The sequence below is a fragment of the Mustela lutreola genome, chromosome 7 (genome assembly GCF_030435805.1).
Source record: "Mustela lutreola isolate mMusLut2 chromosome 7, mMusLut2.pri, whole genome shotgun sequence".
NCBI classification, from domain to species: domain Eukaryota; kingdom Metazoa; phylum Chordata; class Mammalia; order Carnivora; family Mustelidae; genus Mustela; species Mustela lutreola.
Window position 1 is genome coordinate 49,959,273 of NC_081296.1, and position 13,568 is coordinate 49,972,840.

At 49.7% G+C, this 13,568-nt stretch overlaps 1 protein-coding gene across 5 annotated transcripts in view; it reads left to right on the forward strand.

Annotated features, from left to right (window-relative positions):
• TLN2 (talin 2) overlaps positions 1–13,568 on the forward strand; it is a 424,752-nt gene that overhangs the window by 341,235 nt on the left and 69,949 nt on the right. For all 5 annotated transcript variants that reach the window (XR_009355411.1, XM_059180687.1, XM_059180690.1 and 2 more), the window contains 2 exons: positions 1,003–1,104; positions 5,495–5,665. Coding sequence is in view for 4 of the 5 variants with exons in the window: in XM_059180687.1 (XP_059036670.1) it covers positions 1,003–1,104; positions 5,495–5,665 (273 nt within the window). In the remaining variant the exon portion in view is untranslated. The remainder of the gene's footprint in view (positions 1–1,002; positions 1,105–5,494; positions 5,666–13,568) is intronic.

Here is a 13,568-nt window from a genome sequence, read left to right on the forward strand (position 1 = left end):
GGAGCCGCCAGCCTGTATGCAGCATTGTTCAAAGGGAAAGCAGCACAGCACGGGCCAGAGTCTGATTTCTGACAAGCAGAGCATTGTCGCTTTGTCAGAAATTACCCTGTTCCTTGCTGGCATGGAAGGAACTAAGATGTCCAGTGTTGTGACCTGTTAACCCTGAATCCATCAAGCAGATTTCCTAGGAAGTGTCCTACAGAGGATCTCATCTGTCCTGCTCCCAGCTGCTAATGTGCACCCAGGAATGCCCCCATCTCCCTCGTATTCCAGCATCATCCGATGCTTGGCCTCATCTCTCACGGCACGAGTTCTGTTCTGTTCTCTCAAACCTGAGCAGAAATAGCTTGGGGGTGCGATTTTTGATGTTTGCACCCACATCACCAAATACAGTGCTCTTAGAACCTGAGCTGAGCTCAGGGTAGCTCACCTGGCTTTGCCAGTGTGCTGTCTGGGAAATGGTCCTGCTTTCAGAGAGCTGATCTCATTAACCTATGACCCTTTTCTCCCCTCCCCTCCCTGCTCTCCTCTCCTCCCTGAAGGGGTTCTTAGTTCTGAGGACACAGCCACCTGGATGTTCCCCCAGACGTTCGCTCTCCCCATTCAAACAAAGTTGTCTTCCCTTCTTGGAAGGGAAATGTTCCTTATTTCCAGTGGTTACTCGAAATAACTCCAAGTAGGGATACCAGCAGCATCACATCATACTGTGTTTGGTGTGAGTGAGGAAGGAGCCAGTAGGAAGAGAAAACTTTTGTGTCACTCACTGGAAGTGTGGGGGCTCTAGCCCCGGGGAGCTGAGGGTCCCTGGGAAGGGCGAGGTGGAGTGGTGGCTAGGTGGTTCACCCAAGAGAGATTTTCTCTATTATAGATACAGTGGATGTCTTGGTACCCATTTTGCATGGCTCCCCTTTGTCCTTCTCATGGTCCTTTTTATTTTTAAATCATTACGTCTACATGGTGAATTGCGGTAGGGTGAATCTGACAGCTCTCTCTCCTTATCAGGCCCTACAGGAGCAGCTAACTTCCGTGGTCCAAGAAATCGGGCACCTCATAGATCCCATCGCCACAGCGGCGCGGGGAGAAGCAGCTCAGCTGGGACATAAGGTAATGTCCCCTGGAGGGGACACCCTGCTGAGGGTGTGTGTGAGTGATGAGAGGGTGGGGGGCGTGGGCTTGGTCACTGACCCCCTCAGGATGTCCTTTCACCTAGAGTCCAAACAGAAACTGGAGTGACAGCTTTCAGGCAATGGCCAGACTTTCCAGCCAACAGCACATTTACAGGCATCTGCGGCTCTTGACCTTTACTGGGTGAGCCAGAGACGAACGTTGACATTGCTAGTCTGCCGTCTGCTGTCTTTTGTCCCTGGCTGGCCGGCCTCATTCTCGCGTGTTTAGGGGTATATTTTTCTTCCATGGCTTCTAATAGTGCCTGTTTGCACATGCAAGGGAGCAGAGCAAACTTGGAAACTTCGCTCCAGTCCACTCCAGAGGAGCCCCCACTGAGAGCTCATACCCACATCGGCCAAGTACTGACTAATGTTTTGTCTATTTGGGATTCATTTAGCAAATCCTTCAAGGGTCCTTGCCTTGTCCAGCAGCCTGTGCCTCAGCAGACAGAGGGCAAAAATTGGATTTCTAACAGCCTCCAGGGTTTCCTAACATTTATCAGTGCGGACATCAGTATTGATGGGCATATCCAGAAGACCCAGTAGCCAAAATCTTTGCAGCAGGTATTGATTTTAGAAAATCAGCTTTCTTGCTTCTTCACATTGTGGAACATCTGAAGGGCCTGCTACGCTTCCTGCTGGTCCTAAGGAGAGGTTTTTGAGATTTACAATGTGGCAAAGTGTGGCAAATTTCATTTCTCGGCTGAGTTGCTTTTTAGTGAGAAGATGGCTTGTCCGCCTGTGTGAGGTGGTTTGGAGGGTCGAGGGGCTGGCCTGGGGGCCGGGGCTCCACCAGCCGGTGGGCTGGAGTGCTACCCACGTGCCTGCTGTGGAGAACTGAGCCTTACAGAGTAGCCAGACTTCATTTCATCTGTTACTTTTGATTCCAGTAGGAATTTTGTAAGAAACCATATCTAGATTTCTAGGGCAACAATCCTTGTCCCTGTCCATATGGTATTAGCATGGAAGATTAATTCCTATGTCAATGGGTGGCGTCAAAAGAAAAATAATATATTTGTTTCGCTTGAATTGCAAACTTATTCTTGGCCCTTTGGCTAAACTCGTCTCACTTTCTGAAAGAGAGTTCTGGATGAAGGAGGCCTCTGGCCCTCTATCCAAGAGAGTCCCAGACGGGGAATTGATCCCTGCCTGGTTTCGGTTCTTCATGACGACACTCAGGTGGGGTCCCAGGTCGGCTTCAGATCACTTGGGTGATACTTGCAAATTCTCAGACCACAGGTATTAGTTGCTTAGAGCTGCTGTAACAAATACTACAAACTGGGTGGGCTTAACCCAACAGAAACTTAATCTCTCACAGAAGTCTAAAATCAAGGTGTCAGCAAGGCCAGACAGTTTCCAGAGGCTCTATGGAAGAATCTGTTCTTTGCTTTTCTAGCTTCTGGTGCCTCTGAGTGTTCTTTCACTGTTTCATGCCAACGTCAGCCTCTGTGGCCACGTCTTGTGCTCTTCTGTTTGTCTTCCCTTGCTCTGTCTCTTATTAGAATACTTCTTAACAGATGTAGGACCCACCCCAGTAATCCACGGTGATCATTTGGAGATGTTAAATACATCTGCAAAGACCTTTCTTTCCCAGTAAGAACATACTCACAGGTGCCAGGGATTTGGACACAGACATACGTTTTGGAGGCCACCACCCAACCCTTTCTGCCACCCTAGGCCTGGTGAAACAGCATCATGTACCAACTACTCAAAATTCTGTGTTCTTTCAACTTCTGTGCTAACCCAGGTAAAGCTAGTTCCTATTCTGTCATGTCTCGAAAACAGAAATTGTTACAATTTTTTCTGAGCTCCCGAAGTACAGGAAAAAGAACATCCTTTCAGAAACTTCCGCCCACAATCATGAAGAATAGTGACACCTAGCACTTACTGAGTGCCTACTACATGGCAGGCATTGTGCTAAGCACTTTAATATATACTCATTTAACCCTTCTAACAATCTGATGGAGCTTAGTGCTATTATTAATCCCCATTGTATGGAGAAGGAGACGGAACTCGGATAACAGGAAGCAGATTGCCGAAGCTTTCTCATTAAGGAATTGACCCACAGGATTCAGATCCAGTGGCCCTGACCCTGGAGCTTTCTCTCACCAGCACCCAGCCACGGTGCCTCCACCCACAGCTGGGTTGTATTTAATCAGTCTCAGCACACAGCAGCCCTCAACGTTGTACAGTTGCATTGATGACATGTACTTCTAAACCTAAACAAGTTAACCTAGGGGACTCCTGGGTGGCTCTTAATTTCAGTTCAGGTCATGGTCCCGGGGTCGTGAGATCGAGCCCTACGTCAGGCTCTGTGCTCGGCGCACAGTCTCTTTGAGGTTCTCTCTCTCTCCTCCTTCTCCTCCACTTGTGTGCACTCTTTTTCTTTATAGTTAATCAATAAATCTGTGGGGGAGAAAATGAATCTAGAAAATATGTAAGATTCTAAGGCATTAGACAATCTTAACTCCTTTAACACGTGACCCGTCCTTAGCCCTGAAGCCTGATCACCCGTCAGTCAGTGCACTGTGCTTCCCTTTGATGGCGATACTAGGGACCTTCCAGGGGAAGAGGATGAAATCCAGGCAAATGTGCCGGGCTGACACCTGGAGTTGTGCAGACTGGGTCTTACACAGGTGTTTGGCGGAAGCAGAGACGGGGGCCAACATCCAGCGAGTCATGTGCTTCGGGACCAATCATGTCTACCCCAAGGATAGGCAGGCCCTTTAAAATTTATACCAAGCACCGTAAAGGCCACCAATAGCCCTATTCAAGTGCTTTGAAACCACCTGTAAGGAAACTATAACCGAGGACAAAAGAGTAAATGTATGTTGATTGCTGGCTGATGGTCCGCCTCATTGTTAGCACTAATGAACTTTCATATTTTGGACTCCCACCTTGTCCCAGCCACCACCAGCCCCACAAACCCCCCCCCCGCCCCCGTCCCCTGCTTTGCTTCTGACTCAGCGACCGCACCGCTCATGCCATGTGGCCTTCCTGCCCACGGCCCCATCACGTCCATTCCTCCTCCGCACCGTGGGAAGAAGCATTAAGGGAAATGGCTGGCTAGAGGCTTGAACTTAAATACCCTTGATGGAAATAATTTAGCGATTAGTAATTGGCACACACTGTGGGGAGCACAATGGAAAAGTGTGATCAGGGTCATGGTGTTTTATCTGAGCGAGACTAATGGTGGTGTCTCAAGCAGGTCCAGCAAATGTTAAAAGCTGACGTTCTAGATGCTGGGTAGATGGGTATCACTGTAGTATGCTCGGACTTTATTTTAAATACTTCATGGAACCACAGACAAATACCAAACAATGAGCTTCTAAAATCCAATATCACAGCCCTAGCGGAGCTGGGCTGAAAAGGAGAAGTAGCGGGCTGTGGAACCGAAGGCGGGAGCCTGGGCTGGGGACTAGGACACCTGTTTCCTGTCACGGCTCCACACCGTGGCTGCGTGGGGTGGAGAATTTACTTCACCCACCTAAGCCTCAATTTCTTCATTTGTATATACCTCGTAGAATTGCTCTGGGGAACAGATGAAGCGTGGTCAGCCTCTAGCAGAAAGCCTGGAGTATGGGATGTGCCCAAAACATGTCTGTGACATGTGACCCTGCCCCGCCGGTGGGTTCTCCTGAGCACAGAGGCACCGTGGCATCACCTCCTCGGGAGGCCTAGGCAAGAACAGTGGTTAACCGGCTGGAGAGGCTTTTCTCTTCTCCCAGGCAGGACTAACCATGAACAGAACATTGAGACCCCCGGTGCGAAATCATAGGTCAACATGCTCAAGGTAGAGGGCAGTTGGATTGGCTTCTCGAAAGCCTTAGCTCTCAGGCTGCTTCTCTACGCGGCCCTGTTCCCCTTCCCCTCCCCGCTCCCCTTCCTTCTGCATCCCTAAGATGCTCATCTTTGGCTCTTTAGAAAGCTCTACTGTTGATGCAGTCAAAATTTGTAAAATTCTCACACCCAACTCTGGATCACAGAGCAGATTTCTTAACACTTCTGCCTGATGAGAGACGAGACAAAGAGCTCCCCAGAGGAAGTAAAATGCAAGTGAGAGGTCGTTAATGAGCAAGTACTTTTAAAAGTAAAACTGAGCAATGAGTAAGGTCTGAGGGGCTCATGTATAACACGAGGGCTCTAACTCCTGATTGTGCATTTAATAATAGAAAAAAAAAAAAAAAAAACAAAGTAAGTTTCAGCACATCTACCTCACCCCGTGCATCATCTCATTCTGTCTCGGATCCCCACCCCCCGCACTAGTGGGACCCCTAAAGGAGATACGTGGATTTACCTGATACATCTGTGGTTTTTTGTCTTGAAAGGTGACACAGCTGGCCAGCTACTTCGAGCCCCTGATCTTAGCTGCAGTTGGTGTCGCCTCCAAGATTCTGGACCATCAGCAGCAGATGACAGTGCTGGACCAGACCAAGACGCTCGCAGAGTCTGCCCTGCAGATGTTGTATGCAGCCAAGGAAGGTGGAGGAAACCCCAAGGTACAGTCCAGGATCCTGGGACCCACCTAGGGCTGCTGAGAAGCTCTCAGATATTCCTCGGTATTGAGTCCCTCCAAGGACAATACCTCCAGTTCTTGGTTGATAGTATGTGACTTCCCACTCAAAGGTGGGAAATAATCTTTGATTGGCCTTCCGGGGAACCTTGAAGAGGAACGTCAAGAAGTATACCTAATTAAGCCTTTTTGTTAAGTGATTTTTTTTTTTTCCCATGACAGAATACCTAGGCAAGCATCCTTGGGAAAGAAAAACATTGGGTGGTTATTTCAGGAATAAAAATTAATACCTACCAGGCACCTGCTCAGTGTTGACACCCAACTTGGGCAAAGCAAAGCTCAGTTGTCTTCCAGAAAATATCGTTTCCATTCCTGAGACTCAAGTTCAATGCAAAACGGAGGACGAGGTCACCCATGGCATGTGTTTCTCTTGTCTTGGATCAGCAGTTGCCTCTGAAAATCTCCCTTACTAGTTTCACCTGGGACATTTCCTCAGCCTGATGTGCCTTATCACCCAGCTCCTTGAAGTGGCTGAAGATGGTGAGAGCCTGCCTTCTGCTCTCAGGGATGATATCTGTGTCTGAGTGATGGTTTTACTTGTGAAACCATCTTGTGCCATAAGTTCCCCCAGGGTTCTGGTACCTTGAGAGGAGGTTGGAGGCTCCTCCTGCTATTTGTCCCTTCCAGTAGGTGCTGGGGTCAATCTGAGCTTCCTGGGTCCTCACCTAAGCAGCCCATGGGAACACGGGTTGGAATGATTTGTGTGGGATACTTGCCTACAAGCTGTAGGAATCCCTATGATGTGCGTATTGTTTTTAGTGTGCTTTGTTGCAGCTCTAAGATCTTCGTATCAGTAACATGGTACAGCAGAGAAGATTCTAGAGTAAGAGTCAGAATCACAAAATAGTATCCTTGGAGCTCACGGCTACTGACTGAGTGCTGGTTCTTTGTCATCTCTTCTACCCTATATCCTCTTGATATTTAATCTTCGTAAAAATCCCATGGTGTATGAAGGTTCTCATGGTACAGATGTGGGAACTGAGACTGCTTAGGGAAGTCATCCCGCATCACAAGAGAAGTGGATGTGGAGTCAGGACTGAGCCTACACCCTCTGGAAACAGAAGCTGACTGCCCACAGCAAGGGCTGGAGAGAGGTCAAGCAAAGCTGTAGGCAAGAGGCCACATGTGGCTAGTCGGTCTCACAAAAATAAAGTATTTGGCACATGAGGGTGGCTTGAGACATGCTATCAAGGAGGAACAGCACATACAAAGGTGTGTATAGGGTTATAAAAGGATTGTGGTATCTTTGGAGAATAGTGTGCAGTCTGATGCTCGTGGAACATATAGAGAGTGGGGATGACCAGCAGGGAAGATAGACTTGGCTATGTCATGACCACTCTCCCCTCCCCCACTGTAAGACCTTTGGGCTTTATTGTAAGTAGTGAGGACTTAGAACCCATCCTGAGTTGAGAAACACCGCTCTGGTAGCAGCGCAAATAATGTCTTAGACTTGGGTTTTCTGTGTTCAGTTTTTCCAGTCATGTATCTGGCAACTATTAAGAGCCTAAATCTTGGGCTGCTAAAAATACTGAGAGCCAGCCAGCACCCTCAAGTTGTTCTCAGTCTTCGGGAAAGAAAGGAGGCTTGTTGCCAAAATGGTGAGATTTCACAAGAAGAACAAGGATGCCCATCTGCCTGATAGCTGAGTGATAGGTGCCCCTGAGTTGGCCTCGCCCCCCTTGTACCTGCCCAGTGGGAGGTGGAGGGGGGTAGGACTCGCCTTCCAGACCCAGTTCTGGGTTATCTTTTCTCCAGGGCTGATTGCCACATGGCTCCAACCCCGACCTGAGAGAATTTCATTCCCAGCAGAGTAATTCCAATTAGGACTTTTCTGGGTGTATAAGATACTAGCATATCTGCTTAGACTGCAAGTTCAGAGCTCCCTGTGGAATTCTGTTTTATACCAAGAAATTCAGAGTCAGGAGCATGTGTAGTCAGCACTGTAAGCTTTACAGGACATCCTCTGCTTGGGAATGGTGGCTGGATGCGAGAGTGGGACAGTTTTCAGTGTTTGAGCTGAAGCGCTGGGGACAGGCTGAGACATCGTGGTGAAGGCAGGACAGGTGTATGTGTCTTTTCCCCTCCCTGGCATCCTGCATTCAGCCTGTGCTCTGTCTGCAGACCCCGACAGGCTCTCTAGAACACTACAAGCTGGGTTTGAGGTCCTTTCTTAGGAGGCTGAATGCAGAGACGTAATCGCCTTGGGTGCTATTCTTTGGACAAACATTTCCTAGGTGTTACCTGCTAGGTCTTAGGGGATGTGTATATGTGTGTTAGGATGTTGTGTGTCACTGTTTGCAGAGGAAATGCAGTTAAATGATCATCAGTGGTTCTGATATGGTGTAAAAGAGAATAAGCTTTGGAGTCCAACATAATTGGATTCAAATCCCAGTTCTGCCTCTTGCTAGCAAATTACTTCATTTCTTTGCTTCCCCCTCTAAACAGTGGGGTTAATAATGAATACCTCTCAGGGGCTGTTATAGAGATTGACTGAGATAATGTGCCTGACACAGTAGGTATTAAAGAAAGAGTGGGGGGAGGAGGAGGGGGGAAGAAGGAAAGAAAAAAAAAAAAAGGAAAGAAAAGAAAAGAAGCAGCCCCAGAGTCCGGTGTTAATGAATCCTGTGATCACGAGGCATTTGCTGGGTAGCCTCACCCTCGCCCCATGGACCCCCCTTCCACACTCCCTTCTACCCCACCCAGCCCCCCCCCCCACATCCTCCTTGAAGGGCCCTTCCTGCTTCTTCTGCAGGAGACACCCATCCCTGTGCACTGCTGGGCAGTTCTAATCATCAGTTGGGTTTTTTTTCCCCTTCTGCTAACGTTGACTTGTATACCCCAACCCCCCGTGGCCTTCTCCCATTTTCCAGATTTCTGTGATGTCTCTGCCTGCTTTACTGCCCTTTGTAGTTGAAGCACTAGAATACAGAAATAAGGCTCCCTTGGAAGTAGACTTCAGACATGTTTCCAAAAAAGAAGCGAGTCTGATTTTTCTCCCGTGTTGTGCCATGAGGAGCAGTAACAAGGAGCCCCTCCAGAATCTAAAATAATGACCTCATTGTTGAGCCCTCTGAGTCCACTTCCCAGATTGCTGGTGGGCTTTTAAGGATGCCTTAATTGAGCACCTACCGGGTCTTTGGGTGTCTGAACCCGTGTGCTCAGGTGGCCGGCGTGTGTGATTTGGACGCGGCTGTGTGGTAGAGGCGAGGTTTGCCCTTGGAGTTGGAGAAAGCGGCCCTGGGAAAGGCTCGGGGTAATTGGAGGAGGCTTCACAGCCTCTCAGCTGACCCATTAAGGGCTGTGACTTAAATATGAGGAGCGATGGGGAGCAGGCCTAGAGAACTCCTCACAGGAGCAGATGGGAAGGTAATTGTTTCTGGAACAGCCAAGGGCAAGGATGTGTTTTCGTAGGTTTAGATGCCCCAGTGTGGAGAAAGCGTCCTTCACATTTTCCAGGGAGTTCAGAGAGCAGTCTTGTGACTCACTGTCACCGCCCCCACAACCTGCCTCTTGTCCCTTCCTCAGGCCATGGGGGATAGCAGACACGTGGCCAGCAGCGCTCAGAAACATGCACTCGGCTTCTGCCCAGAAACATGCCCTCTGCTTGAACGTGAACGTTACAGCATTCCTGACATTTTCGTGCCACCCGTGATGATCTGATTTCAAGTGAGATTTAGAGAAATACATACCTTTCAGTTTTACTGTTTTCATCCGTATTTGTATGAGGTGCTCTCTTGAGAGGGTCACGGGCAGAAAATGTCACCTTTCAGACTTCTGTCATCCAAAGTGAACAATCTGCACATTTTGCGTTTTACCTTCTCTATTCCATGAAATCAGCCATCAACCTAAATTACCAGCTTCCCTCCCTCACATCCCTAAGAGAGAGTTCTGTGCAGCCTGACATACTCAAGACAACCATCCGCAGTCTGACAGAGGCAGAGCTCGTCAGAGGCCCTATGGAAGATGTCTTCTGGATTCCTTCGGCTTTTCCGTTCCACACACCGAGCCAGTTCCTGGGGCTCACACAGCCTCCTCTTAGAAATCCTCTCTTTCAGTTAGCCAGTCAAAAGAGTTACATTTACCTTCCCTCCCTGGCCTCCTAACCTTCTCATCCATCGGAGGGAAGGGGCAATTTCTTGTGCCTTTGGAAGGGGCGTCTCCCTTTCAAAACCACTGCGTGGCGGGGTAGGGGGTGGGGGGCAGCACCTGAACCCATGTGATTCTGACAGTGACTATCTGGTGTCAGTTCAGATTTCCCAGGTTAAGGGCACAACCCAAGTTCAGGTACCAGCCATAAGATCCCAGGTTCCCAGGCCATCCTCACTCTGACCAGGTGGCTCCAAATTCAGGGGATTCTCTCTACCCCTTCAGGTTCAATAATTTGCTGGAATGACTCACAGGACTCGGGAAATTGCTCTACTTACTACTACCATTTTATTATAAAGGCTACAAACCATGCAGAAGGTGAGGTCTGGGGGCGTCCTAAACATGTCCCAAGGGTGAGTCATGCTCTCAGCTTAGTGCTCCCCTCATCAACCGGGGAAGCTCACTCCAGCTCTGCTGCCCAGAGTTCTATTGGGATTTCCTCCTGTAGGGTGGATCGAATGAATCTAGTCAGATGACCAGTGATTCAGTCTGCAGCCCTCTCCTGTCCCCCAAGGTCAGGCTGATACTCTTGCTCAAAGCCACAGCCCCCTAATCGCATGGTTGGGCTCTCCAGCGTGGCCAGCTCCCATCCTGAAACTGCCTACAGGCCACCCTGAGTCCCCTTCTTAGCCTAAACTAATGTGAGGTCCTCGGGGCCCACTGTGAAGCACAGAAGCAGTCCTTGACCACTTGGGAAATGCTAAGCCCTTGAAGGCTCCCTCCTAAGAGCCTAGAACAAAAATCAGCCACATGTTTTACCATTTCCCACTGGGTGAGGTCCCAGGGTTGGGCTCATCGGGTGGCAAGTGCTGAGTAAGGGTGGCCCGGCCAACTTTGGGAGAGGTAGCAAATCCTGAGGCCCCTTGTCTTTGCCACATGGTACTTGGGGGCCGTCCCCTTGTTTAAAAGCAGGGAGAGGCTAAAACTAGATGGCATATTCCCTAGATTAAGGTTTGTTTTTCCAGTAGCGCTGAGAAATTTGACCTGATCTGGCCATCTGCTCAGCTTCCTTTTGACCAGTGGCATCCTTTCAGCAGATGGCCAACCTGTCGGTGGCCTTGGTTGGCCACCAGATCCATAAGCTTTCTTGCTGAAGCTCCCATTTTCCGATGGCGACCGTCGGAGGGGTCCCCGGCAGGGACGTTGTCTGACTCTCACCTTGCAGTGGGCTGTGAGGGTGAATGGGACATGCACAGTGGAGATGAGCACAGTCCCTGGCACCAAGGAGTCCCTGAGGAGTGGTGGCAGCAGGCCGCTCTTCCTGCAGTTCCAGGCTTTGGTATTTGCTGTTGTTCCCAGTGCCCTGCCTATCACCTAGGACGAAGCATCATCTGTCTGTCAGATGCTAAAACACCTGACTGGAGATACAAGAACAGAGATTTTGCCACTGGTTTGAAAGTCACATTGGACCCTCAGGCTGGGCTCGAGGGCAGGGAGCGAGGGCCAGGGCCTGTTCTGACTGCCCAGGAGCCCGGTCTCTGCCTCAGCTCTGCCATCCATGCCTGGTAGGCAGCACAGAAACAGATGGTTCCATTTATTTCTAAACAAGCCTCTCCATAGGAGAAATGTGCACCAACACCCTGTGAAGGTTATCTTTGTAAAAAAGAAGAAAAAAAAAAAAAAAGAAAATACCTGTAAAGTAAAAATGAATGTCTCACGCTTTACCTTTGCCTCAACTCCCCGCAGTGACTTGATCAAACCCTTCATTTCCTATGAACACTGTGCTTCTGGAGGGAAGGAGAGCCAACTGTTGGCAAGGAGCACGCAGTCTAGTTGGGGTGGGGGCTGGGTTGGTGGAGAAGTGAGAGAAGGGGGGCAGGAGCCGTGTGGCACGCACCATGCTAGACACTTCCCATACAGTGCACTGGTCGGCTCCTCTTAACAGTCCACATACTTCCTGCCCCCGGACCTTTGTACAGCCTGTGTCCTCTGCCAAGCGTGTTCTCCCTTTCCTCCTCACCCCATCAACTCTGCTGGATACTGGTCTCCGCTTCAACCCAGACACCTCTCTGACCCCAAAGCTGGCTTTGGGGCCTTCTCAGGGGCTGTCGCAGCTAGCTGTTGCTGCAAACAAGCCATTCTAAAGCTTAGTTACTTAAAACAGTACCATCTGAGAGTGATCTCTGGTGGGTCTGCAGCTCTACGGAGCTCAGCAAGCCGGTTCTCACTCAGAGTACCTCCTCCCACTGCCACCAGGTGGCGGCTGGGGCTTGAGTGACCTGAGGGCCAGTTCGTTGCTCGGAGGTCTGGTGCTTGAGCTGAAATCACAGAGATACTCAGGGGCTGGGGCTCCGTGGGCTGCCCTTTGTACCTCTGTGCGGTCTCACTGTGCAGTCTGCCCAGCACACAGCCTCCTTACACAGAGGCCGAGGCCTTTACAGGCTCATATCCTGAGAGAGAGCTGAGCAGAAGCCGTGTCGTGTTGCAGTATTGAGCCTCAATTCCCCATATCCTTTTTTCTAAAGCCTTCACCTCTCTGGCTCCAGAGTTGCTTCTCAGGGCTGCAGAAATCCAAAGGAAAGCCAGTGAGAGCACGAGAAGAGAGCCATCCAAGGAGGGCTGCTGGAAGAGGCTGTATTTAGGCTGGGCCTTGAAAGAGGACTAGGATTTGCATGGGGCAAAGGGAGGAGGCGAACAGAATAGAACCAGCTGCTATAGGCTACTGGCCGAGGGGGAGAGGATGGAGCCATGAGGAGGCTGGAAGCGGGTGGAGGGAAGAAGTCCTGAGAGTGACTCCCCATCTGAGGTGGGAAGAATCAAGGGATCTTTGTTCCTCAAGGCTCTTTGTTCCTGTTAACTTCTGAGTTAATTTTAGCCCTAATGGTCAATAATTAGCATTTGCATCCCGACACTTTGTTGGTGTCTTGAGGTCACCATCCATGGTCCACATACTTCACATCTTGTCACGTGTCATTTTAGAAGACCTGGATTCCCTTGGCTTTTCTGTCCCACACACTGAGCCAGTTCCTGTGGCTCACACAGCCTCTCTTAGAAGTCCTCTCTTTCAATAAATGAAACAAGCTGGGATGGGGAGGGAGACAAGCCATAAGAAACTCTTAATCTCACAAAACAAACTGAGGGTGGCCAGGGGGAAGTGGGGGTAGGGAGAGGGTGGCTGGGTTGTGGACATTGGGGAGGGTATGTGCTATGGTGAGTGCTGTGAAGTGTGTAAGCCTGACGATTCACACACCTGTACCCCTGGGGCTATAAACATTACATGTTTATAAAAAATTTTTTAAAATATATATTAAAAAAAAAAGAAGTCCTCTCTTTCAGTTAGCCAGTCAAAAGAGTTACATTTACCTTCCCTCCCTGACCTCCTTAGCTTCTCATCACCAGAGGGAAGGTGCAGTTTCTTGGGCCTTTGGAAGGGGCGTCTCCCCCTGAGGTGTGTGTCAGGGCAGCCGTGGCCACTGTGTGGGGGCCGATTCTGATGCTGACTACCTGACATGAAGTCAGGCGCCTGCTACTTGGCTGTTCCTTTCCTCCCCGCAAGATTTTATTTATTTATTTATTTATTTATTTGAGAGAGAGAAAAAGTATGTGCACGAGCATGGAGAGAAACAGCGGCAGAGGGAGAAACAGACTCCCCACTGAGGAGGGAGCCCGATGTGGGGCTCAATCCCAAGACCCTGAGATCATGACCTGAGCCAAAAGCAGACACTTAACCGACGGAGCCACCC